The sequence below is a fragment of the Equus caballus genome, chromosome 7 (genome assembly GCF_041296265.1).
Source record: "Equus caballus isolate H_3958 breed thoroughbred chromosome 7, TB-T2T, whole genome shotgun sequence".
In the NCBI taxonomy this organism is placed as follows: Eukaryota; Metazoa; Chordata; class Mammalia; order Perissodactyla; family Equidae; genus Equus; species Equus caballus.
Window position 1 is genome coordinate 25,706,724 of NC_091690.1, and position 27,773 is coordinate 25,734,496.

At 40.0% G+C, this 27,773-nt stretch overlaps 1 protein-coding gene across 2 annotated transcripts; it reads left to right on the top strand.

The window, feature by feature from the left end:
• Positions 1-27,061, top strand: PAFAH1B2 (platelet activating factor acetylhydrolase 1b catalytic subunit 2). Of its 2 annotated transcripts, XM_023644159.2 has the most exons (6): positions 1-644; positions 7,153-7,240; positions 16,869-16,958; positions 18,391-18,507; positions 20,061-20,183; positions 23,486-26,817. In XM_023644159.2, exons 2-6 carry the CDS (start codon positions 7,160-7,162, stop codon positions 23,762-23,764), a joined length of 690 nt encoding a protein of 229 aa, XP_023499927.1. In that variant the 5' UTR covers positions 1-644; positions 7,153-7,159; the 3' UTR covers positions 23,765-26,817. The 2 variants fall into 2 exon arrangements, with proteins under 2 accessions (XP_023499927.1, NP_001296277.1); NM_001309348.1 differs by lacking the exon at positions 1-644 and having other exon boundaries at positions 7,148-7,240; positions 23,486-27,061.
• The last annotated feature ends 712 nt before the right edge of the window (positions 27,062-27,773 follow it).

Here is a 27,773-nt window from a genome sequence, read left to right on the forward strand (position 1 = left end):
GCGAGTCGCCATCCCGCTATGGTATCACCTTAAGAGGCGGTCACCTAAAATCCGTACACTCATCGTAGAAACAGAAATTCCACTCGTAAACGTAGGGAGCTGCCTCATTAACCTTGGGGCCCCATTTCCCTCCCACTTGCAGCAATCGGTTTATTCCATGGGGTGGAGAAGGAAGCCAGGTTGGCGGGGCGGGAAGGGAATGGCGTCAGTGTGAGGTCACGCCACATTGTCCCGACTGCCATCTCCACGCCGCAGGGACATTAACTCAGGATGGAGGGATGCAGCTGGAGGAGAGATAGAGGCCCAAATCGCGCAGTCTACACGCAAAAAAGAGGGCAGAATAGAGAACAAAGCGGGGAACCTCGCTGGACGTGACAGGACACCTGAGCGCTGGCAGCTAGCGCCCGCAGAGAAGGAAGGCAGGGAGAGAGGAGCCACGCCGAGGCCGACAGGATGGGGCGGGACTTCCGGAAAGCATTTGCCTGAGTGGCAGGGGAACCGGAAGTGGGGGCGCTGCTGCTGGTGCTGGGGCCGGGGCCGGAGGAGGGACGCGCCGGAGCGGGGCCGCCGGGACTGAGCGAGCGACAGACGCGCCACCCGCCGACGCCGCAGCCGCTTGGGGCCCGCACGGACCCTTTGCCTGAGTGAGTGCATCCCTGGGGCGCGGGAACCCGGGGGCTTAGAAGTGGGGTTTGGAGGGGCTGCGATGTGTTATTGTGAGAGGCCCACGACCTCCCCTCCCCCACCCGCCGGCCCCTCCCCCCGCGCCTCCACCCCCCCCCCCCAGCCGACCTTGGGGGTCTTCGCGCGCGCGCGCGCATTCCCCGCGGACCCGGCGTTGGTGACCCCGCCGCCCGCGCTGCCCCTGGGGCCTCCAGGCCGCTCGCCGGCCGCCTTAGAGCCGTCCCCCGGCACCCCGCCCCCAAACCTGTCGACTCCTGCGCTGGCCGCCGGCTCCACCCCGCCCTTCCCGGTGGAGGCATCCCGCGGAGGGCCGCGCCGCCCGCGCCTGCCCACCTCTGCGGCGGGCCTCCCGCAACCCCCGGCCCCTGCGGCCGCGGGGCGCCCCGCGAGCACCTCCAGCCTCCGCAGTGGCTTCTCCCTCCTCCCCCGGGCTGGACCTCCGACCCTCCTCCCCGTTCCTCTTGTCCGAGAGGCCTTTCCCGCGGGCCGAGTTACTCTGTTGTGTTTTGACTGAGCGCCTTTTCCTCCCCCTTTTGTTGAAAAATGTCAACTCTTTAGGAACTTCTCCGTTTCCTCCCCGAATGTATTCAAAAATCCGTAGACTGTCACCACTCAAACGGGGTTATTTCTTAGAGGGCTGTCCGGTCCAGCAGCTGGTTTTAGAGATGAGGCCCAGCGAGGTTGATCATGAGCCCAAGGTCAACCAGCTAGTTCAGCCTGCAGGAGGACAGGTTTTCTTAGGTGCTTTTACCTGGTCCGTGTCCATGTCCCAGATCAGGACCTTCTGGCCTACAGGTCTGTGATAGACCCGTTGCGTGGTGACTCACTGTTTGCTTTCCATAGCTCCCAGGCCAGCGTGGCTTTTCATAATATATATACAAACCTTGAAAAAAACCAAACGCCTGAAGCTTTGGCCTCTTTTTAGCGCTTAGCCACGGAGAAAGGGAGGACGGCCTGGACCCACCTTAGGTCCTCATTTTGTACAGCTTAAAATTTGGGGGTGGGTAAAAGTGTGGAGAAAGAGGAAGGAGAAAATAGGGATGCTTGTTTCCCCTGAGCGTTTGAGTACCCTTTGCCTTGGGCATGCCTTGTGTCTTGAGATCTACTCCTGGGCACATTGTTCGCATATAAAGGTTGCCTCCTTGTGGGGGAGCAGGGGAGGAGTAGGAAATCATCGTGCTTTAATTTGTTGGCTTGGGCATTTGATAATAAATCATGGATGTGCTGGAACCCAGGGACCCACCCACCAGCCTACTGAGGCAGGGTATTTAGAGTGAGGCCCGCCTTCCCCTTCAGAATAACCCTGCCAACTCCCTGGGAAGCAAAATGAAGTCTTAGCTCAGAGTGAAAACATTCTAAATCTTTTCATTCTTAGCGCAACTTTCCCCCTCCATCTGTTTCCTGATTAAGCGAAAGAAACATCCAGCCCAGCTTGAGAATTTATAATTCTTTGTTGTTGGAACTGGTTTCTGATTAGACTCCCTACACCACGCTCGTATAAGCATCTGGAAATTCTCGTGTTATCTTGTCATAGTCCAAGTTAAGTAGAGAAGATAGAAAATGCAGGAAAATCGGGAAGTACTATGCAAGTCACTTACTCCTCATCTTTCCAGAGAACTCATTTTAATGGACCATTAAGCTTCCCTCCAATAGGGTCTCTCCTGGTAAATTAACAAAACTTTTGTTCTTCAAACCTTTCTCTCCATTCTGCTTGGTTTTTCTAACTGAACCTGCTGTTTGTGATCTCACAAGTTAGTGACTTGCTACGTGGGGGAGATTATTCTGAATGAGTAAGGTGAGATGGGAGGCAAATCCCTCCCCATCGGTGCTTGTTTTTTGTTGTGTTACTCAGTCCAGCTTCACCATTTTGAATACTCCTATGTGACAGTATTGCTTTCTGTCTGAGAGCAGATCAGAATCACTCGGATTTTTGTGACCTACCACAGGCTGTTGTCCGGATAGTTCCTGACTCAGTTTTTGTTTTTATTGTAAAGAATACAACAGCTTATTTTGTCTAACTCCCAAATTATTTGAATCTGCTGAATGCATAGTCCCCTGGGTTGTATATGTCCAGCCTGGTTCTTAAAGAGGAGACTGCAGGGGGTTCGTGGCTCAGTCTTTCTTTACCTACTGTTTAAAAATGTTACCAGCCATTGCCATCAGTAAAACTGAAAGCTACTTTGTATTGTAAGATTTTGATTTGGCCAGATAATACAAAAGCCAGGTATCTGAAGGCACAAAGAAACAAATTTTTGCTCAGATACTTTGCTCTTGTAGAAGAGGAAGAAGGATGGCCTTATTTTCATAAAGAAAAAAAAAAGACTAGTTAATTGGAAATATTTTGTGATCTTCTCCCAGTTCTACCTGCTTGGTAGCCTCAGATAAATGACATTTTCTTTCTTGGTTTCCTGGTATAGCTTTTTTATTTTGCCCATGAAGAAATTTAGGACTGAGATGAGGGCCGGCCCGGTGGTGCAGTGATCAAGTTCACAGGTTCTGCTTCGGCGGCCCGGAGTTTACCAGTTTGGATCCTGGGTGTGCAGACATGGCATTGCCTGGCAAGCCAGGCTGTGGCAGGCGTCCCACGTATAAAGTAGAGGAAGACAGGCACGAATGTTAGCTCAGAGCCGGTCTTCCTCAGCAAAAAGAGGAGGATTGGCGGCAGATGTTGTTTTAGGACTAATCTTCCTCAAAAAAAAAGGAAAGGACTGAGATGAAAGTATTTTGCTCAGGGTATCAGAATGCCGTTAAATTTGGGTAGTAGTAGTAGAAGATATGAGTGAATTGACGTAAATTAAAATTTATCGTTGTCTTATATATAGAGTCTTCTGTGTAGAGCCTAACGTCCTTTGCTCAGGAGTAGTAGGCTTTGGAGTATTATCACCCTGCATTCAAATCACATCCCAGCTCGCCCTATCAAGGAGCAGTTTCCTTAAATCTCCCTGAGCTTCAGTTTTAGCCCAATGTCTTGTAAATAGTAAGTTCTTAATAAATCTTAATAGCAGTTATTTAGTTAATGTATTTATTTTTGCTGAGGGAGATTCACCCTGAGCTAACATCTGTGCCCATCTTCCTCTATGTTGTATGTGGGTTGCCCCCACAGCATGGCCCCTGACTAGTGGTGTAGGTCTGCACCTAGGAATTGAACCTGGGCAACCGAAGTGGAATGTGCCAAACTTAACCACTAGGCCACGGGGCCAGCCCCAGCAATTATTTTAGATCAATTGTTTACCAGTTGGACACATTGAAAATTCATCTGAAAAGGGAATCATAGGTCTGAAGAGATCTTATAGTTTATGTAGACCATTGGTCTTGAAAGTAGAGTGTGTGCACTCCCAGGCATGCACAAGGTGATCTGCTGGAATACAGGAAAAAATTTAGAACTGCTGTTTACATTTATTTTTTATGTAAAAAAAGAAAAAGTAAACTCTGCTAATATTTAATATACAGATTCACAATAATTTACATATTTAATTTATAAATAAATACACATATATTGGGGCATATCAAAAAGATTTTACAACATTAAAAAGTGTTTGAAGTCCACTAACCTGGACCAGTCTTTACTCGTATGCTTTGGTTCACTTTATGCTTTCCTATTAGGTACACCCCTAGCCTCTCTGAATGTCCATTGGAAGTGTCTACCTTATGAGACAGGCTATGATCATTCTGTAGTTATATTCGCTAGAAATTTGTCTCACTGTACATTCTAGCCACTGGCCCTGTCTTCCTATTTGGGGACGTGCAAAATAAGCCTGACATCTCTTCCTCGTAATCTTCAAATACTTTGACAGCTGTTTATGTCCTGTGTCTTCCTCTTCCTCAACCAGTTTTTCTGCAGCTTAGACACATGCCCATTTCTTTCAACTATTTCTAATATAACAGGTTTTCAAATTTCTCACAATCTTGGCTCCTTTCCTCTATACACCCTCCAGGTTGTCAAAATTCTTCTTAAGTTTTTCAGCAAGATCTGAACATGACATCCCAAGGACTGAAATGAAGTTGAAGTGCCTGCATTTAGTCTTTAAGTGGCGAGGGATGTATTTGAATACGTATTATTATGAAGGCACCTCATGTTCACAGTTTGTCACTCTTGTTGTTTAAACATCCCCAGGAAAAGTACTTTCCATTATATAACCATATAGTGAGTGTTGGACAGATTATTTCTCTCCTTTTCAGTAGTGCTCTCTCTCTTAACTCTGTGTCTTAACTTTTGTCTCAAAAATACCTAACGTGTTAAGTGTTTTTCCAGTGGGAAAATAAATAAATTAATGAAATGATTGGGTTTTTAAAGTGTATTTAAAAGCTTAGGAAATAGACTTTTTCAAATAGTGAGTGGAAAACAGAGCTATTTGTTGGTATATTTCTTTGCATTTTTAGATCTAATTTTGAAATCCTTAAGATGGGAAAACTTGGTTGCCCCTTGTCTGCCTTAAGGCCAGTGGAGCTGTTTGACCAGCAGGGAAGAAAGGTGCTTTTTAAGTTAAAACTTTTATTAAGCACCATGTTAGATTCAACCTGAATAGCCACACTGAATCTACAATCGAACTTAGACCCAAAGAAACTGTTATGTAGAAGGTATAAATGTTTTATTAGTTCAAAAACAAAAGCAAAACCCCGGAATTAAATGTTTCTATATGGCTGTTTGTTTTAACCCCTCTAATCGTTTTTTCGTTTTCCTTTGTGCATTTTAATTTTCCATTCCTTCCTTAGACACTGAAACCCCGAACAGACACCGTAGTCTGATGGGAGCTACAGCAATTCGTCTTACGGCTCTTCCCACTTCTTGTCTTTCACGTTGATGTTTCCAGCTCCATGTAGTGTGCGTCTTCGGCGTGGAATGCTTAGATATTAGGCCCCCGTAGGGAGTCCACGTGAACTGGATTGTGGTCACTGGGCCAGATGTGACATTATTGGGGTCAGGCAAATCTAATTTCAGTCACTCGCTGCACAAATTACCCCAATTGATCCTCCGTTTCCTCCTTTTGCAGTACTTTTGTGAGGATTGGAGGTGGTATGTCTGAAACACAGCATCTTTAGTCATTGATAGATAGCTATTATTTTCTGATAGTTGCAAATTTTAGTAATCTAAAGAAATATGTACACAGGATGTGGATGGTATTTTACATCTTCTGTCAGATACGGGATTTACCCAAAGCCTAATTTTTTAAGGCCTAATGTTATTTAGAATTGAGCTAATTTGTTTGCATAATTAGTGTTAAAATTGTTCGTTCCTGTAATTTACTTTTCATGAATGAAAGTGTGCTTTCATGTTTAGGGCTTGGTACATTCTGAGTCTGCAAAACTACTACCGTGGCAACCCAGTGTGTCTTGTTTCACTCAGTAAATGCTTAGTGATGAGTGTAACTCCATTCCCTTTCCGAGAAAGCTTAGCTGTGCTTGAGGATGGCAAAGGAAGGACAAAGAGAGTATGGCCTCCTGTTCTAGAAGCCGCAAAACCCCAGGTTTTTCTCTTTTTCATTATCGTTTGCATTTGCCAAGTGACCTCTTGAGCCTAATGGTATTCTGCAGAGTTGAATGAAAACAATCTGGTTTCTTATTTGTCTTTCTAGAAGGTTATCATTTCTGACTTTTCTAAATTTCACTTATTCCTTCTTCACTATCAGATGCCATATTTGGGCTCATCACTAATCATTTTCTTAGTAGAGATCTGTCAGAAATAAAAATAGTAAATGTTTGTCAAAAACCAGTGCCAAAGCCTGTGACTAATGGGGCCGGCCTGGTGGTGCAGCGGTCAAGTGCGCACGTTCTGCTTCTCGGTGGTTCGCTGGTTCTGATCTCAGGTGTGGACATGGCACCACTTGGCAAAAGCCATGCTGTGGTAGCTGTCCCCTGTATAAGGTAGAGGAAGATGGGCATGGATGTTAGCTCAGGGCCAGTCTTCCTCAGCAAAAAGAGGAGGATTGGCAGTAGTTAGCTCAGGGCTGATCTTCCTCAAAAAAAACCAGTGTCAAAGCCTGTGACTAGTTTTACATAATCTGTGGTACAGTTGTTTGTGTGATGTGTACTAACCAGTGGATTCTAATCATTGCTGTAATAATTCTTAACTGTGTAACTCTAGCAGCCTAAAAGACTGATATAGATTTCATTGAACTAAGTGTCTGACTCTTTGTGTCATTTGGTGTTCATAGTAACATATAATCATGAAAAATTAATATAGATGTAGAGCATATACTTAGAGCAGATTTTTTAACTGGAATACCCTGTTCCTAAATAATATTCAGGCCTGTCTGGAAGTTTAGTGATGCTGGATATTTATGGGACTCAAGCCGTTGTGTCCTGTAACTCTTCTCTGCTGAAAATAAACTCCAGTTGTTTGCTTCTAGGCAAAACCACAGTGAAACTTAAATTATTATTTAAAACCTGACGTGTAATATTTAAGTAAATGATAACAAATAACTATTGCTGTTAATGAATGAAACATGACATAGACATTTTTTCCCTCAGGTATAGAATGAGCCAAGGTGACTCGAACCCAGCAGCCATTCCACATGCAGCGGAAGATATTCAAGGAGACGACAGATGGATGTCTCAGGTAAAAGGAAGTACACTTTATCATTTGCGTGAGATGAGTCTCTTCGTTTTTGAGAGTCTTTTGACCAAAGCCGCAAAGGGGGTGTTTTTAATGGTCAAAAAAGAATTTATTACTGTAAATAAAAATCTAACATTAGAATGTCATGCCTAGTCACCATCTAATGTTGGAACTGAGGACTGTTTTGAAAGCATGGTAATTGCCCTGTGTTAATTTTAAAAGACAACAATGTCTCTACAATATTCTTTCTTAAGCTTTCTTTTGAAGTCATTTCAAAATTATATAGATATTACAAACATTTTATAAAGAACTGCGTATATTCCTCATCTAGACTTGTCAACATTTGCCACATCTGCCTGATTATTCCGTTTGTATCTGTTTGCATATGTGTATCGCAACATACTGTTTTTTTCTGAAGCATTTGAGAGTAAGTTGCAGGTGGTATGCCCCTTCAGTCCTAAATATTTCAGTGTGTTTTCTAAGAACAAGGACAGTTTCTCACATAACTACAGTATGGTTATTAAAATCAAGAAATTTGACATTGATATTATACTGTTACCTAACCCAAAAATCATGTTCCCATTTCTCCAGGTGCCTGCACAATGTTCTTTTTATCAATTTTCTTCCCAGTCTGGGATCACACATTGCATTCGGTTGGTGTATCTTCATTCTCCTTTAACCTGAAACATTTCTCAGCGTTTATTTGTTTTTCACAATATCGACAGTTTGGAATAGTATGGGCCATTTATTTTGTAGAAAGTCCCTCAATTTGAGTTTGTCTTTTTCCTCGTAATTGTGATTCAGATTATGCATTTTCGGCAGGAATATTAGTGAGGTGATGTCTTCAGAGCATCACATGAACGGCACGTGATGTGAGCGTGTCTCATTGCTGATGTTAACTTTGATCTCTTGGTTACGATGCCGTTGGCCTAAACCAGTTCTTGTTTTGTTATCCTAGTATGGACTCTTGGGTTCCTATTTTATTCAGTGGGGTGTAGTGTGCTGTAATGTTGAAGCTCAGATTGTCCCAGGTTTAGCAAGTGGGAATCCCTTCAAGCTAGCTCCTTTGTCTTCTTGATATGTCCCATTGCTTTTTTAGCCCTTTATTTTCTTCTTCAAGATTTTTAGCTTCCTTTTAATGAACTGTTATCACATAAAAATAACTCTATTTAACCTTTATCTGTTTGTTTCCAACCATATTACCTCTTTGAAGTAACAGATTCTACATGATTTTAAGTCCCTGAAGTTTTGTGTTTTAGTATTTAGTGATTCTGTTTATACTCTTCATAACTGTATAGTATTCTCTTTCTGTCTGTATCTTCCAAGACTTAAAAAGCAGTCTGTCAAGTAGCTTGAGGGGTAGGTTTTTTCCAACTGTTCCCATATGGATGAGCTACGTGGTTATTTTTACTTAACCTTCCTCATTTGTTATTATCTTTTAAAAAGTATTATGAAATATTTTGAACATCTGTGTATTTGCCATTCACCCTGAAAAAATAAAACATTGCTAATAGAATTGCTGTTCACTGTATAACCCTCATTGATCACATTTCTTTCTTTCCTACCTCCCCACCCCCAAACCAGTATCCTTAATTTTTTTCATGAATTTAAATACTACACATATAATCGGTAAACAATATAAATGGCATTTTTGCGTGTTTTAAAACTTTATGTAGATGGTATTTTTCTGAATATGTTTTTCTGCAGTATGAGATACATGTTAGAAGTATAGCTTTAGTTTTTAAATAGTATTCCATTGCTGTATATGAGAATACCACAATGGATTTGTCCATTTTCTCATTGATGAACATTTAGGTCATTTATAACTTTATTAAAAAGTAGTAACTAAAACTAGATGCATTTGTTGTTCCTGGCATAAATTAGCAAGCTTTAAATAATTAGCACTGACTGGAAGAAAATTAGTCAAATGGAAGAAAAACAGATATGAATATTTAAACATTTTTTAAAACTTGGATAATATGGAATGACTAACTTTATTAAATATTAAAATGTAGTACATGCCCATATCTTGGTTTTTAAATACGTTTCTCCAGTAAAAGGAATGAAGGCTCCTTGAAGAAATGATTGATTCTACAACTGGAACAAAGAAGTAAAAGATGAGCCTGGAGCATCTTGTAGTGCAAGAAACAAGGAAATACTCAAAAAAGAAAAGGAAAAAAAGATGGATGGCAAGAATATCACTGAAGTGGTGTGTCCTCAGTGCATCACATAGAGGACATGTCATATTGGTTTGTCTCATTGATGATATTAACTTTGACCACTTCCACCCAAATGCAAAGTTGGAAAATTTGAGCAACATGATAAATGATGATATTGGTTACAACTCAAAGAGTAAAATAAGTATTCATGAATCCATTCTGCTATAAATAAATGATTGGATGAATTACATAAATAGAGGAGAAGGGGCAAATCTTCCTTACAGAATAATTTTCATTAATGTAGAAGGAAGGAGGGAAAAGAAAATCATGGTTGAACACGACAGTAATAATTACTGTAGGCAAGATCTATTGATGAATACTAAAATTAGTGGGCACAACTTTAGGGAGAAGCATATATTTGCCTAGCCTCAAAGTATCTTCCTGTTAATTACTTTGGTGATTTTTACGTACGACTACATATTTTTTGATACTCCTCCCTCTGGGAGCTGGAGCTTAATTCCCCCCACCCTTAGTGTGGGCTGGATTTAGTGTTTTGCTTCTAACAAATTGAGTATGGAAAGGAAAAAAATAACGTTTTGGTGGAGAACCCTGGCCAACACTACCTTAGCCAAGTGATCAATATTAACATCACCAGTAATAAGTCATGTTGATATCATGTACCTCCCCGATATGACCTAACAGGGGCACATCACCTCTCTGATGGTCTTCCAAAAAGATCTGTAACCTCTCTCTATTCATGAGAAAACATCAGACAAATCCAAATAGAGGGATATTCTACGGAACACTTGACCACAACTAAATGTGTCAAGGTCATGAAAGACAAGGAAAGACCGAGAAACTGTCCCATGTTTGAAGAGACGAAGGAGACATGTAGACCAAATGTAGCATGATATCTTGGACTGGTTCTGGGAACAGAAAAAGGACATTAGTGGGAAAGCTGGTAAGATCTGAATAAACTGTTTTAGTTAATAGTATTTACCAGTGTTAACGTCTTAGTTTTGACAAATGGACCATGCTTATGTAAGACGTTAACACTGGAGGGAGCTGAGTGAAGAGTACATGGGAATACTCTACTATCCATCTTCTGTAGATCTAAAATTATTTCAAAACAAAACATGAAAAAACAAAGGTGATGAAAACAAGTATTGAAGTGACACTCAATGCTACCCTTGAAGTATGGGCACAATATCAAACTCCTAATCTAGGCTTAGCTACCCGATATCAGCAAACACCTGGAACAGATGAACATATTCATCACCGCCACAGGGATGCAACCAACAAAATTCAGACTGTGGAGATTCTATAGGTTAAACAGTCATAGTCCTTAAAAAATAAGTTTGGGAGGTGGTGGCAGAGGGAGGGAGAACCTGTGGATTAAAAGGAACTTTTTTTTTTAAAGATTTTATTTTTCCTTTTTCTCCCCAAATCCCCCCAGTACATAGTTGTGTATTTTTAGTTGTGGGTCCTTCTAGTGGTGGCATGTGGGACACTGCCTCAGCATGGCTTAATGAGCGGTGCCATGTCCCCGCCCAGGATCCAAACGGGTGAAACCCTGGGCCACCAAAGTGGAGTGCGCAAACTTAACCACTCGGCCATGGGCCAGTGCCAATGAAAGAGAATTTAAGAGACAGATCGTTTGGATCCTGATGGGAAAAAGAAACTACTTTAGGTGGTGAACATGATGTAGACTATACAGAAGTTGAAATATAGTAATGTACAACTGAAATTTATATAACATTTTAAACCAGTGTTACCTCAATAATTTAAAAAATGTAAAGCAAAAATAATTTTGTAACATTGAATTTGAATACTGACTGGTTATTTTATTGATATTAAAGAATTAGTATGAATTTTGGGGGAATAGAATTGGTACTGTGGTTATATTTTTTAAAAGTCTTTTTGAGGAGTTACAACTGAAATATTTATACATGAAATGTTATATCCTCAATTTGCTTTAAAATAATCTGAGGATGAGGGGTAGTAGTTTGGAGAATGACTGAAATAATAGTGGCCATCAGGTAGATGATTGCTCTAGGTAGTGATGGATACATGGAGATTCGTTGTTTTAGTCTCTCTGCTTTTGTGTATGTTTGATATTTTTCTTAAGAAAAAAATTTTTAAGATGATATTGAAAGACTTGACTGTAGAAAAATTTAATGCAAATTGTATCAAAACATATTAACCAGAAAAAGAAGTCTCAGCAGCAGACTGAGGAAAATATTTGCAGTAAATATTACAGATGAAGTATTGATATTCTTTATTATATTATCAATAAAAATATGTTCAAGGTACTACTAGATAAGTATCTCAATAAATGTGTCAGGAAGCGTTTTAATTTTTTGTTTCCAAAAAGTACAGATGAAAACAATGGGAAGAGAAAGGAGGGAGGGGGAGAGAGAAATATTAATATCCAGCGCAGGAGCAAGAATGGTAAAACCAGTTCTGATGCGTTGCTGGTCAGTATAGGTGTAGCCCTTTTAAGAATTTAGAAATATGTCCAAGATCCATCAAAGTGTTAATTCCCTTTGACCTAAGAATTCCCAACATGTAAAAAATAAAATATGCGCAAATTTCTTCATCACAGTAAATAGCCTCCTGGGCGAGTCTGTCAATAGGAAAAAGAGCTAAAAAACAGTTTTTTTTAATGGATCTGTCAGTAGATGCATTCAGTAGGATATTGTGTGGCTGTTGATTATGGTTATGAAAATTATGTAGCTACATGAAAAAATACTTCCAGTGTAATATTAAGTGCAGTTATAATGGCTGCTGTTTATTGAGTACCTACTGGGTGCCAGCAAAAGTTGGGCCCCTTTCAAAGAACTCTCATCTTCACAACTCTAAAGCAGGGTTTGCCAGCAGGTGTGAAAAGCAAGACTCAGCTTATGTACTTGCTTAAGGTCACTGGACTAGAAGGAATCCTAGGACAGGCTAGAATTTGAATATAGATTTTTCTGTCCCCAAAGCCGTTGTGCCAGAAGGAGGTATACATAATAACTATGTTAAGTCGGGGAGGGGCATGCGGAAAAATGGCCAGAAGAAAATAACCAAAAATGGTAACAGTTATTGGGTTAAGATGGTAGGATTATAGTTGTTTTGCTTTGATCTTTTCTGTTTTTCCAAACTTATTGCAACTACTTTTATGCTTAAAAAGAAACTGTAGAGCAATCTCCCAAAGCTCAGTCAAGAAGAAGCAGGCGATTTGAAAGACCACTCACAAGGAAAGAGATTGAAACAGCAATCAAAAGCATCCCAAAGAATAAAACACCAGGACAAGAAGGCTTTCCTGGGGAAGTCTACCAAACTTTCAGAGAGGATTTAACACCTATCCTTTTCAAGCTATTCCAAAAAATCAGGGAGGATGGAACACTTCCTAACACATTCTACAAGACCAACATCACGCTGATACTAAAGCCTGACAAGGACAGTGTGAAAAAGGAGAACTACAGGCCAATATCGCTGATGAACACAGATGCAAAAATTCTCAACAAAATTTTGGCAACCTGAATTCAGCAATTCATCAAAAGGATCATACATCATGATCAAGTGGGATTCATACCAGGGACACAGGGATGGTTCAACATTCGCAAATCAATCAACATGATACACCATATCAACAAATTGAGGAATAAAAACCACATGATCATCTCAATAGATGCAGAGAAAGCATTTGACAAGATCCAACAGCCATTTATGATAAAAACTCTGAACAAAATGAGGATAGAAGGGAACTACCTCAACATAATAAAGGCCATATATGACAAACCCACAGCCAACATCATACTCAATGGGCTAAAATTGAGTGCCATCCCCCTGAAAACAGGAACGAGACAAGGATGCCCTCTATCACCACTCTTATTTAACATAGTACTGGAGGTTTTGGCCAGAGCAATCGGGCAAGAAAAAGAAATGAAAGGAATCCAAATAGGGAGGGAAGAAGTGAAACTCTCGCTGTTTGCAGACGACATGATCTTAGATAGGAAAAAGCCAAAGAATCCATTGGAAAACTTTTAGAAGTAATCAACAACTACAGCAAAGTTGCAGGGTATAAAATCAATTTGCATAAATCAGTAGCATTTCTATACTCCAGTAATGAACCAACAGAAAAAGAACTCAAGAATACAATACCATTCACAATCGCAACAAAAAGAATAAAATACCTTGGGGTAAATTTAACTAAGGAAGTGAATGACCTATATAATGAAAATTACAAGGCCTTTCTGAGAGAATTGGATGACGACATAAGGAGATGGAAAGATATTCCATGTACATGGATTGGAAGAATAAACATAGTTAAAATGTCCATTCTACCTAAAGCAATCTACAGATTCAACGCCATCCCAATCAGAATCCCAATGACATTCTTTACAGAATTAGAACAAAGAATCCTAAAATTCATATGGGGCAACAAAAGACCCCGAGTTTCTAAAGCAATCCTGAGAAAAAAGAACAAAGCTGGAGGCATCACAATCCCTGACTTCAAAACATACTACAAAGCTACAGTAATCAAAACAGTATGGTACTGGTACAAAAACAGGTGCACAGATCAATGGAACAGAATTGAAAGCCCAGAAATAAAACCACACATCTATGGACAGCTTATCTTTGACAAAGGAGCTGAGGGCATACAATGGAGAAAAGAAAGTCTTTTCAACAAATGGTGCTGGGAGAACTGGAAAGCCACATGTAAAAGAATGAAAATTGACCATTCTTTTTCACCATTCACCAAAATAAATTCAAAATGGGTTAAAGACCTAAAGGTGAGACCTGAAACCATAAGGCTTCTGGAAGAAAACGTAGGCAGTACACTCTTTGACATCAGTATTAAAAGGATCTTTTCGGACACCATGCCTTCTCAGAGAAGGGAAACAATAGAAAGAATAAACAAATGGGACTTCATCAGATTAAAGAGCTTCTTCAAGGCAAATGAAAACAGGATTGAAACAAAAAAACAACCCACTAACTGGGGAAAAATATTTGCAAGTCATATGTCTGACAAAGGCTTAAAATCCTTAATATATAAAGAACTCTTGCAACTCAACCACAAAACATCAAACAACCCAATCAAAAAATGGGCTGGAGACATGAACAGACATTTCTCCAAAGAAGATATACTGATGGCCAATAGGCACATGAAAAGATGCTCATCATCGCTGATCATCAGGGAAATGCAAATCAAAACTACACTAATATATCACCTTACACCCGTTAGAATGACAAAAATATCTAAAACTAATAGCAACAAATGTTGGAGAGGTTGCGGAGAAAAAGGAACCCTCATACACTGCTGGTGGGAATGCAAACTGGTGCAGCCACTATGGAAAACAGTATGGAGATTCCTCAAAAAACTAAAAATAGAACTACCATACGATCCAGCCATCCCGCTACTGGGTATTTATCCAAAGAGGCTGAAGTCAGCAATCCCAAAAGTCCTGTGCACCCCAATGTTTATTGCAGCACTATTTACAATAGCCAAGACATGGAAGCAACCTAAGTGCCCATAAACAGATGATTGGATAAAGAAGATGTGTGTATATATATGTGTGTGTATACACACACACACACACACACACACAATGGAATACTACTCAGCCATAAAAAAGAACAAAATTATCCCATTTGCAACAACATGGATGGACCTTGAGGGAATTATGTTAAGTGAAATAAGTCAGTTAGAGAAGGACAATCTCTGTATGACTCCACTCATATGAGGAATTTAAAAATGCAGACAAAGAGAACAGATTAGTGGCTACGAGGGGAAAGATGGGGTGGGGGGTGGGCACAAAGGGTGAAGGCGTGCACCTACAACACGACTGACAAACAATAAAGTACAACTGAAATTTTGCAAGATTGTAACCTATTGTTAACTCAATAAAAATTAACAAAAAAGAAGAAAGAAACTGTAGAGTACTAGAATCTTTAAAACAGCAAAGCTTAAATTCCAAGACGTTCTATAAACATGAGCTGCGTTGTTGGTATTAAGAGGTAGTTGGTAAGACAGGACACGCAGTAGAGAGTTGACGTGATGTGAAAGTGCACCTGCTCACCAGCTTTATTCTTGCTCATCTTGTCCCTTCAGTTAAAACATACTTACTGAAGGGGCCAGCCTGTACATACCTCTTACCAAGCCATGCTGTGGCAGGTGTCCTACGTGTAAAGTAGGGGAAGATGGGCACGGATGTTAGCTCAGGGCCAATCTTCCTCAAAAAAAAAAAAAAAACTTGCTGAAACAATACCAATTTAAAAAAATATATTATTTACGCAAGACATGGATATAAGAAAAAAGAAAAAGCAATCTCAAATCCTATCACCCTAAGAAAGGAGCTATTTTAATAAATTGTCAAATTATTTCTGGAAGTATTTTATTGTTTCACCTATAGCGGATGAAGATCTGTTTCACCAGTGTCATCTGCACTGATATTATCAGCAGAAATACTTAAATAGTAATTCTACCTTAATTCCTAGGGGACGCAAAGCTGAATGTAGAGTTTGAGAAACAGAAACAGCATTCGCACCTTTCCCTGGAACTGAGTTAGAAACCTTTTGCCTAAAGTGTCATGTAAATTTGTTTTAGAGATGAATATAAAAATGTAAACTACATCCTTTAGCATCAGTGGGTAAAATCCATTTTAAAATGTGTCTCGTGCCTTTAGAGCAGAGAGAAGCGTTTCAGGCCTCGGTCACCACTGCTTATAAATTTGGATTAGACTGAAAAAGGCTTGAGCACTAGTTGGCCAACATCTCACATTTGGAAGTTAACAGACATTTTCAAAGGCCATATTAAAAACATCCACTCCAATAAAATACATGCCTCTTGATTAGATCCTGGTTCAAAAAAGAGATACATAATACTTCAGCCAACTCTTGGAACAATTGGAAAGATTGAACATGGTCTGAATATTAGGTGTTAGGAGATTATTGTTCATTTTCTTAGATGTGATAATGGTTTTGTGGTTTTGGTGGAGACTGCCCTTACGCTTAGGAGACGGCATGTGAAATATTCAAGGGTGAAGAATCACAGTTTGCAGCTTACCTTCAGATGGTTCAGCCGGCACACACAGACAAAGCAGCTGTGGGAAAGTGTTCTTGTTGGAGACAGGTGGAGCTTGTACCGGTGTTCAGTGTACTTCTGCAGCTTTTCTGTATGTCTGAAATTTTCTGTAAGAAAGGCTGAGGAAAAGGTACAGACTTTTTAAAAACGTGTGAAATGTATTTTTCTATTCTGTTTTCAGTTGAATTCAAGTTTTCTTGAGCATACTAGAATGATCTCTTTGGTAAGGGTGGGAAGAAAGTTCCAGCAGTTAATTGCAAATTGAGAGGAATCAGCTTTAGGCACAGTCCAGATAGAATGTTCAACCGCAGAGTCACTGGTTGGACAGCTGTTCTCTCTAGGCCAAGAAATCTCACAGGAAGAGAAACGCAAGCTTCTAATTTTTCTTTCTTCTTCAAACTAGCACAACAGATTTGTCCTGGACTGTAAGGACAAAGAGCCTGATGTCCTGTTCGTGGGGGACTTCATGGTGCAGTTAATGCAACAGTATGAGGTAAAGGTGTAAGGGGTGGCAGAGGTTCCTGGCTACTAAAGGAAATCCGTTCACTGCTAACAGATTTTCATCCTGGGCTGAACCTCTAGACTTATTTATAACTCTTTAGAGGAGCTCAAGATCAGAGTATGAGGGAACTCAGACCTACCTAATGGGATTCTTTGTGCCCCCGAGCATGATGAGACAAAATAATTAGCATTGTTTAGAACTGAATGCCCTTTTTTGTTTTGGCTTCCAAGAAGCTTCACGTTATATTTGTTTATATTTGTCCTCGTCATGGTTTTCAGTTCTTCTTATTTGTATTTTACTCCTCCCTTACTTGTATTTGCTCATTTATGTTTGTCCTAGTCATGATTCTCAATTCCTTTTTTTTTTATTTCTGTTTTATCTCCCCAAACCCCCCCTGTACACAGTTGTATATCTTAGTTGCACATCCTTCTAGTTGTGGGATGTGGGACGCCACCTCAGTGTGGCCTGACGAGCAGTGCCATGTACGCACCCAGGATCTGAACCCTGGGCCACCACAGCGGAGCGCGCGAACTTAACCACTCGGCCAGGGTTTTTTTTTTTTTTTTTTTTTTGCTTTTCCTGCTTTATCTCCCAAAATACCCCTGGTACATAGTCGTATGTCTTGGTTGCAGGTCCTTCTAGTTGTGCATGTGGGCCGCCGCAGCAGAGCGTGGGAACTTAGCCACTTGGCTACGGGGCTGACCCTGATTCTCAATTCTTATTGTTTGTGTTTTACCTTACTTTATGTATTTTTGTTGTGAACTATTCTGAAACTTTTTTTTTTTGAGGAAGATTAGCCCTTAGCTAACATCTGCCACCAATCCTCCTCTTTTTGCTGAGGAATCCTGGCCCTGAGCTAACATCTGTGCCCATCTTCCTCTACTTTATACGTGGGACGCCCAAGCGGTGCCATATCCACACCCAGGATCCAACCCGGCAAACTCCGGGCCACTGAAGCAGAACATGCGCACTTAACCGCTGCGCCACTGGGCCAGCCCCTGAATCTTTTAAAGTTAGACATTCTTCCAAGGGAAATTTAAAAGAATTCTTACTTCGTTTGGCTGCAGCACTCTGAATTTCTTCATGTCATGTTTCTGCCTCACCCTTTTCCTTTACATAGTTGAGTAAAGGGAAAGAAGCGTTTACTGAGTTGGCAATTTAATTATAAATGTTGGTACCTCTTAAGGAGCATCAGGTTGAGTTGGGACTCAGTTCTTGAGCTGAGACCTAATGCTGCATGAAGAACTGAGTTATACAATGGCATCTTCAAAGCCCTATAAACAGCGAGTAACGCGCTATGTGCAGTGTTATATTTGAACATAGAAAATAGAAATTATTGCAGATGCTTCACAATATGTTGCAATTGAGGGAGTTTACTTCTCACTAATTTTGGCTCAAATAAATCATGTTTTTCTGTTTTTAGATATGGCGAGAGCTTTTTTCCCCACTTCATGCACTGAATTTTGGAATTGGGGGAGATACAACAAGACATGTTTTGTGGAGACTAAAGAATGGAGAACTGGAGAATATTAAACCTAAGGTGAAATGAAACTTTTTTTAAAGAATATCATTAATTTTGAGTTTCTTCAGGTAGTTAAATTGTCTGAAACTGGTAGTAAAAAAAATTGTTTCTTTAAAGCATAATTTCACTATTGTTCGTTGCTTCATGCCCTTTTAAGATAAATGATATTGTCATTGCTTAAGAATATTCCAAATCATATTTAATTAAGGAATCAATGTTTTGTTTGCTTGGGTTGTATTAGTAATTGTTAGAATTATCTTCAGCTCTAGGAAGAGATTTGCTGCTAATGAGATGTGTTATTCTGTGGGCCTGAGGCAGTATGACGGGGGGAACTGCTCAGAGGTGGGCTGTGGGAGCCAGGCCAGGGTTCACTTCAGGAAGTAATTTTGGATCTGTTTAACCATATAAACAAATTGCTAATCAAGGCCTCTGAGTTCTTCTGAAGAAAATTTGAAACAGATGTGAAAAAATGTTCACCATAGACATGTACCTAGTACCTTATCACATTAGAAACGTCCTGAGTTGGCACACTGCATATAATTTTTTTCAACCCTGAACAAAGAAAAAAAGCTGAGGCACTGGTAACAGTCGCTTTAGTTGAAAGTGTTTTATTCTTTGCCTTTCTGACAGAAAAACTCATCCATGGTCCTCTCTTTTGTGACAGGATGGAGAGTTACTTTGTTGGGTCATATAGTAAGATGTATGTCTCTAGGTGATAATCACCTTGTAAAATAATTTTTTTAAAGAGAGAGACTTGTTAAAACTGCTTCCAGCCTCCACCCCAGTGACTTTTCGTTGAGTACAACTGTGTATTTAACCTATTACAATTGCTTGGCTGTTTTTATTTTTTTCTAGAAGGTACTTGTAGTTGGCGAGTCTTTAGGACGTGAGTTGCAAATATTTTCCCCCAGGTTTCTTAGATTTCATTTAATGAAAAATTTTTTTTTATATGCAGAGGTTTTGTTTTTATACAGTTGAATTTACTATCTTTTTTGTGTAGTTTCTGGATTTTAAGAGATTAGCTTCCATCAAAGCTCTGTGATGGCAAAAGAACTGTCTTATTTCCTCCTGGTATAATTTTACCACTTAAGTCTTAATCTACTTAGAATTTATCCTAATATATAAGAGGCATAAATCACTGTTCTAAGATGGCTGCTCAATTGAAGTTATCCAGCACCATTTGAGAAGTTCATCTTTCCTTGTCATCAAAGAAGGAAATCTTTTTTTTTTTAACTTTTTTTTTTTTTAGATTTTTTACTTTTTATTTTTTCCTTTTTCTGCCCAAAGCCCCCCAGTACGTAGTTGTATATTCTTAGTTGTGGGTCCTTCTAGTTGTGGCATGTGGGACGCCGCCTCAGCGTGGCTTGACGAGCAGTGCCATGTCTGCGCCCAAGATTTGGACTAGCGAACCACTGGGCCGCCTGCAGCAGAGCACGGAAACTTAACCACTCGGCCACGGGGCCGGCCCCCGAAAGAAGGGAATCTTGAAGTAAGATTTTCATCTAAATAGTGGACACTCCTTTATTCCTGGGTATTTATCTTTCTTCCTTTTTTCCTTCCCTCAATTATAGGTCATTGTTGTCTGGGTAGGAACAAACAACCATGAAAATACAGCAGAAGAAGTAGCAGGTGGAATCGAGGCCATCGTGCAGCTTATTAACACAAGGCAGCCACAGGCCAAGATCATTGTGTTGGTATGTAGTCTTTGGGGGAATGGACACCTTGATATCAGTAGGTCAGGCGAGGAATCTTTAGAAATGTGATCACTTATGAAGGTAAAGAATCTTTAGGTGGAAGCAGTTTATGATACTCCTGAGAAGCTCTTCTCTGATATATCCCGTTATCTTACCGGTCTCATCATTTCCCAGACCAGCTGTGGGGTCATCTTTTATCTGCTCATCCTTGTTTAGCAGTGGAAATCCTCTTTGTGGCCTCAGGTCATCTTTTTTTCTGCCTGTCTTCTGATAATTTTTTGAATTGCCCTGAGTCTCCTAGTCCTGAGTCTCTGTTCATTAGCCTGGGGTTTGGATTAGCTTGGATATGTTGTTCTGTTCCACTGTTGATATGTTAAAGGTGAGGTATTTATTAGAATCTCTGAGTTCTCTAAAACATTAGAGATTCATCAGCAAGAAAATGGGTACTTTTCCGTTACCCCTAACAGAAAGTGCCACCCTTTGTAGAGTTAAGTGTTGGCTTCCTGGTCTCAGAGGTAAGCAGCTGTCTGTTTCAATGTAGAAGATTACCTATAGGTATTCTTAGTCCAATTATGTATGTTTTAGCAAAATCTGATATCCACTTCTTTAATGAAATAGTGTTAAGAAGGTAGTCATTTATTCAACAAGTATATGAGGACCACTATGTACAAGGCACGGTCTGCACGGTCCTGAGCATGTGAAAATGAGTAAGACATAGTCCCTGTCAAGGAGCTCACAGTCTAGCAGATGGACACAACAACGTAAAGAGAATTATTATACTGTATGTTAACGCGAGTAAGGGGAGCACGCGATGTATTTTAGACATAAAAGTTGAACATCTGAGTTTAGTTTTAAAGAATTCATTGGTCTCTAGACAAATGGGGAAAGGAAAGAAGAGAAGGCATTACAGAGAAAAAGGAAAATCACCTAAGGCTTATACATGTATGTGTGTGTTGGGTGACTGAAAGAGGATGTTAGGACAATGTTAAGATTGTCATTGAGTAAAGTTTGAGGCTGACATGGTTAGGAGAAAGAGGACACAGCCAGGTCGTGTAGGAATTTGTGTGCACGTTAGAAGTTTGGATTTTGTCTTACTGGTGCTAGGGAACCAGGTCTTATTTTTTTATTACATGGTATTTAATTTACTTGTTTCTATCTTGCCTTTTTCCAGAGAATTACATTGTGGTTACGAGTCCACCTCTAAAGTACAGTGGCTATACACAGTAGTTGCTTAGGACATATTTGTTGCATGAATGTGCTGAATAAATCCTCCATAAATATTCTTTGTTTCAACCAGACTTTTTCATTTGATATACAGTGGTGTTATCTACAACACTAAAACATTGGCAGTAACCCAGTCAACCCCATGGGGGAATGATTACAGAAGTCATTGAATATAATAGCACTAATCATGACAATTACAAAGACTGTGTGAAAACAGAATTTATCATCTATTTAAGTGAAAAGGTGGAAAACTAAACAGTATGTATATTTTATTTAGGATTACTTAAAAGTATATATGCAATTAGAAAAGAAAATTAAAATAGTTCCTACATAGTGAAGGAATTAGGAGCATAATATTTTTATTTTGTTTAACACAATATTTTAGCAATTAGTAGTAATTATAGGAGAAGAATCACATGGCATACCCTTGATGCTAATATATTAAAGAGAATGGTATGCAAATACATAAGCTGCTTTTCTCATCCTTGCTTGAAAATCCCAGTAGGTATATACGGTGCCCTGTTCTTGAAGCTTAGTTCCTCTTCATTGCTTTGACTGCTGTGGTATTCTTTGAAAGTCAGAACAAAGTATATGTTTGTTGTTCACTGGCCATCCTTCCTGGTTGCTCATTATACCTCAACCAGACTTTGATATGTCAGCAGTGAGGGCTGTTCTTCTTTATTAAACTATTACATGCAGAGTCATACCTTTTTTAATAGTCATATAAACTTGGGTTTAGGATTGACCCTATCGGTGACATTTTTGAGTTGCTTAACAAGGATAGAAGGGGATGGACTGGGGTAGCAGAGCTGTAATTCTCTTTTGGAACTACACAGTCACACTATAAATGGCAATCAAGGCCCCCCAGCATTTTTCTGAAAAAAATTTAAAGCAGATATGAACAAGTCCTTACTTTTGGGCATAAATTTTTTTTTCTTTTAGTAGTATTTTAGTAGAATACCCACAGAAAATCTGTTTTTGTGAAATAAGACCTCGTACCATACCCTGTAGGAAAAATGAATGGCAAAATTTTTGCCTAAATAACAATAATTTGTTGTGTGGCATCATTAGCTATAAACCAACTAAAAGGTTGAGGATGTCTGACAATAATTTTATAATAGAATCGATTATCTATAAAGGCTGTTTCCAGTTTGAGATGATAAAACCTTGCTCTTGCCATTTAAGAGCAGGCTTTTATTTACTGTAGTAGAAGGATAGGCATCAGATTTGTCTGAAAATTATGTTAGATCCTTAACATATAAGTTAAAAATGGATTTAGGACACATCTCTGTTTTATCCTACCAGATATTATATGGCTCTGATCCATCAAGGCAGCATTTGTTCCAACTCTGTTTCTCATGTGTAGTAGTCTAGGTTTATGTGGCATTAATAAATCTATGTGTATTTGAGCTAGATTATTCTGACGACCATGGAGAGTAAATTAAAGGGAAGACAACACTGGAGGTAGGAAGACCAGTCAGGAGATTTACATTTATTAAGGTAAATATGATAAGTTCTCTAGCCATAGCAGTGTATATAATCAGAATGGAGAAAAAAGAATGGATTAGAAAAATATTTAGGATGTAAAAGCTGAAAAGTTGATGATAAATAGATAAGGTATATAGGGTGAAAGACTCAGGGATGTTGGAATGACCAGTTGATAGAATGTATGAGGAGCATAGTTTGGGGGAAGTTGAATTGCCTTTGGACGTGTTAGTTGGCAGTGCCTCAGGAATATTCAAGTTTGGTTCTGCAGCTGGACATTCAGTGTGCAGTTCTGAAGCGCTAGGAACAGATGTGGGCTAAAGTGTTTAGAGAGAGCAGAGTAGTGGGCCAAGAAGACCTGAAGAATACCAACAATTAAAGGGCAGGAGGATGGAGAGGAACGCATGAAGAAACTGAGAAGGAACACAGAGAACTTGGGTTAAAACCAGTCTAAGTCCAGTTTTTCAGAAATCAAAGGTGTAAAAAAGTGCCAAAGGGAACATTTGTTCCACGAATGCCTGCAATCCCAGATAAATAAGTAGAGAAAAACGAGTGACTCTTCTCATCTTATGTTCTTCTCCGTTCTGCCCCAGGGTTTGTTACCTCGAGGTGAGAAGCCCAACCCTTTGAGGCAAAAGAATGCGAAGGTGAACCAGCTCCTCAAGGTTTCCCTGCCGAAGCTTGCCAACGTTCAGCTCCTGGATACAGATGGGGGCTTCGTGCACTCGGACGGTGCCATCTCCTGCCACGACATGTTTGATTTTCTGCATCTCACGGGAGGCGGCTACGCAAAGATCTGCAAACCTCTCCATGAACTGATCATGCAGTTGTTGGAGGAAACACCTGAGGAGAAGCAAACCACCATTGCCTGACCGGCTCCCAGCAGTGTTACTAGCATCCCAGCTTCCTCAGATCAGTTATATCACTGGCACTACAGAATCCTTCTCTTTCTTGAGGCACTTTGCATTGTAGGATGTTCCTGGATGTTCATGTCTAGTGTTTGAAGGGGAGGAGGGGTTTAAACTGGTCCTGTACATAGGTTTGTTTGACACAGGAGAAAATTAGCCAAGGAAGATTTGTGTTTAGATTCGTTTGAAACCAGAAGGGGACTTTTTAGTTGTATGTGTGACACATTCATTGAATTATCACTGTTTTTCCTAGGACAACATCAAGCCTAAGTACTGAACAAAATGAAGATTCTTTTCTTGGCCTTTCTTTCTATGGATTATGTCATATATAATAATGATCAGAATCACACCTACTTGGCTTTAAAACAGATGTTTTTTTCCAGTTTTTAAGGTTTGTAATTTAGCCTTTTATTTTTATTTTGCTTTACTCATATGTATTCTCAGTATTTTCTTAACATATAGCATCAGATTGGACATGCTTGTCATTCAAATATAGGAGATGCTATAGTTACAAGTGAATTTGTTCCACTCTCTTAATCTTTGCCATGCTTAGCAGTGAAAAATAGGTTTTGCCCCATTTGGGGGACTATAAGGAGGGTATTATTTTTATGCTGCTGAATATCATGTCTATAATAGACCCGTGCATGCAGCCTTTCCTCCCTGTTCCCCGTTATCTCTGTTCTTTTTTGGTCCTTGTTGACATTACAAGCTTGTAACACGTTTTTGACCTAGGAGCTCTGTTGCTGGAAGTGTAAGTCCCCAGCCAGTTACTCTCATGATGCTATAATTGATGTGTAACTCATTCTCGTGTGGTGTTCTGTGCTGTAGAGTCTGTGTAGTGCTCTCCATATCCAGAGTTCTGGTTTGTTTTGTTTGTTTTTCCCTTAAAACCTGTTACAGTTTCCTCTTTTTGGGGAAAAAAATCAGAACTCTATTTTCCATTTCATAAGCCCTGACATTATTTCAAGTTTTATAGTATCTTGAGGTGTATATTTTATTTTTTTATTGGTTCAGTTTTTAAATTATATCAGTCCAGAAAAATTTGGCCTTTTCTCATGGGAAGCAAGTGAAGCTACTCTTCAGAATAGATGTTCTGCTTGATCCCACTGTTTTAGTAAAAAAAAACCTAGGTTTATGTAACTTTCAGGATTTCCCCATGATGTACCTTCATCTGTAATTTCCTTCAAGAGAGCTTTTTATAATCGTATTAGTTTGCTTGAGCTACAAGAACTGCCATTTTAAAAAATAATGGGACAATAGATGGTTTATTGTTCACTATACCTAAGGAATATGTACAAACTGGATCTATAAGCTTTTAAACTGGATCAGGTGGGTATTGAAGTCACCTGCCAAGATGTGCTCTGCAGTGATTCTGCGTAACGTGCAAGTCCAGTAACCAGGGCACATGTTTCACGTTCTGCTTGTAGCGCAGCTGGCAGTGCTTTTGTCTGCCGGAGGGGGTCGCTGATGTGTGCTGAGAGCCACTTCTGATTGAGAGCGATAGAACTTGGGCTGATGTTTTTCTTGTCGAGCTTCTTCCTAGGAATTTTTTTGTTTGTGTTGTTGTCTTTAAAAAAAATACATTTCTGAATGTATCATGTCTTCATTAACAACAGAAAATACACATGGTGTTTACTAAATTTGTTTACTATATTAAAATTTCTTTTTTATTTTTAGTAGCCCAGGTTCTTGAGTTTTTCAAGACTTTTTCTTAGCTGAGGTAGAGTTCTAGGGAGGAGAATTAATTAAGCCACAATTTTGTGTGTGGAAAGACAGTTTCCTTTCCAGGTCTTTCTCTGTCAGAAGTTGCGAGTATGGTCCAAAAAAACCCATTAAGCTACTCCTGCAGCATGCGCTTTTAGCTTCTCTCGGGACTAAGGATCAAATATCCCTCGTGAGCTGGCCTTCAGCTCCTTTGCATATGTGTGTAAACCTCTGATGTTACTACATTTTATATCTACCAGAGCTATTCAAGCAATAGTATTTGAACCACTAGCCTTTTAAATAAAAATCTGCCCCGTTGCTAATGTGCAGATATGGAGTCCACTTTCATTTCTTGCCAGCTTTCTTTACACTGCTTTAGGCAAAGTGTTCATCTGTTTTTCTTTGATTGACATCCCAGTTTGCTACAGTAACAGAACTTACTGCTTAATCTTTGGATTTCTCATACACACACGCACACACACACACACACGCACGCAAATTTAATGCATTGTCCAAGTGATATGTCGTAGTTGTCGGCGTGATTAAGGGGCCAACTTTCCAGGCAGCTAGCAGAGGTATTGATTCTGTTCCTCTCCCAGCAAATTTTCATTCCTTTGCCCACCCATTCCCACTACACTAGATGGCAGCCAGGGATGGGACTGTGAAGATTCTGTGGTCGCGTCTCGAGTGTGGCAGGTTAGAGATGGACTGCCCAGGGTGCTCTACAGCTTGTGGTTTTGCTGCCCACATATTCTAGACTGCCATGGGCCGTACTGGGGCTACAGCTTTGGGTCTGTTTTCACTGTTGAGGCATCTCTCTACACCTGAATCTTTTGTCAAAAACATTAACCCAACAAAACCTTGAGTAGCTCATGCCCTGCTCTTAAGAATTGTCTCTCGTTATTAAAAAAAATTCCAACTTTCTTTAAAGTTTTTTTAACCTAGTCACTGTTTACAGTTGTATGCTAAAGCCTGAAATATTGTCTGTGCTGTGGTGTATGAGCATTGCCAATTTTATATTTATTGCAGTGAAGAAGAAACTAAAAATATATGAAAATGAGGAGCATGTCCACGCTCCTAAATCTGTGTGGGTGCATGTGGGAGAAGTGAGTTGGGGTCTCTTGAAAGGAGGCTTTTTGGAGTGGGGTCTCCCAGGCTTCTCCTTGGTGTTCCTGCTCGGGGAGCACTGCTGCTAGCTGACCGGATGTCCCCAACAGAAGTTTGTGATTCTGCTTTGGCGAAGTTTCATTGACTAGTAGAACTCATTCTGTTTTAGTGCATATTTCAATATAAATGTAAACATTTCACTCAAACTTGCTGTCTTTCTGTCTCCTTTATCATAGTTTGAATTCCAGTAGAGATAAGAAGGGATGGGGTTTTTCCTACCTTATCACAGGCAGATTGGATACTTAGTCATCCTGCTCCCTTTCTGTGGGGCTGAATGTACCAAGCTGGCCCTCCTCACTTATCTCCTCAGGGGTGGAGGATGGTGGGGTGGGTTGAGCAGACATAAAGTATCCTAAGTAGATAAATGGCAACCTTGTCAAAGGGAATGTTTCAGATTGGTTAAGAATATCTGGCAGTTAAAAACAGAATTAACTCAAACCATTAAAGTGAACTTTGACCCTTTTTCCTAATTTCAGTCTTTAAGATTTATTCACATTAAATGTCCCAGTTTCCACTGTTTCTTCACTCCTCACACTAGTAAGTACCAGTTTTTCTTTTTTATACTTTAAAATATCTCTCTCCGATTGCCCCAGCTTGAATTTAAAGCCTTCAAATTACATGGACAACTCTGAGTTCCTGTGCCATCTCGGAGGAGAAGCCTCAGGATACTGTTTCCCATCTGTTAACCCCTTGTACACTTGATATAGGCGCATCCCTGTTTTGCTGTCGATTGAGGCCAGGGAGGTTTTGTATCTTGTCCAGGGTGAGTCATGCAGTTTAAAATGGTTGACCCGACACTTGAACCCGGCTTTACCTGTCTTCAAAGTCCTTGCCCTTGCTGCTGGTCATTCAACCTGGGTTACCTTTTTGGCTTTAGATTCCAATTCACTGAGTTCATTAGAGGCACATCCTTAGTTCCTCTTCAGTTGAAAGTCCTGGGAAGAAGTGACAGTCTTCTTGCCTGGACCAAGGCAACAACTTCCTTCAGTCTTTCTGCAGTCACTATACTTTTCAATTCCATCCTCTGTGTGGCCACAGAATTAGAATTTATTTAAAGTGCATTACCTGGTCCTCTTGTTTCCCACCTTAAAACCAGCAATAG

Excerpts from the sequence above, each read along its gene's own strand:
- PAFAH1B2 (XM_023644159.2), top strand. The coding sequence starts at position 7,160 with ATGAGCCAAGGTGACTCGAACCCAGCAGCCATTCCACATGCAGCGGAA. Across the intron at positions 7,241-16,868 it reads ACGACAGATGGATGTCTCAG|CACAACAGATTTGTCCTGGA; the intron begins GTAAAAGGAAGT and ends TCTTCAAACTAG. Across the intron at positions 16,959-18,390 it reads AGTTAATGCAACAGTATGAG|ATATGGCGAGAGCTTTTTTC; the intron begins GTAAAGGTGTAA and ends TTCTGTTTTTAG.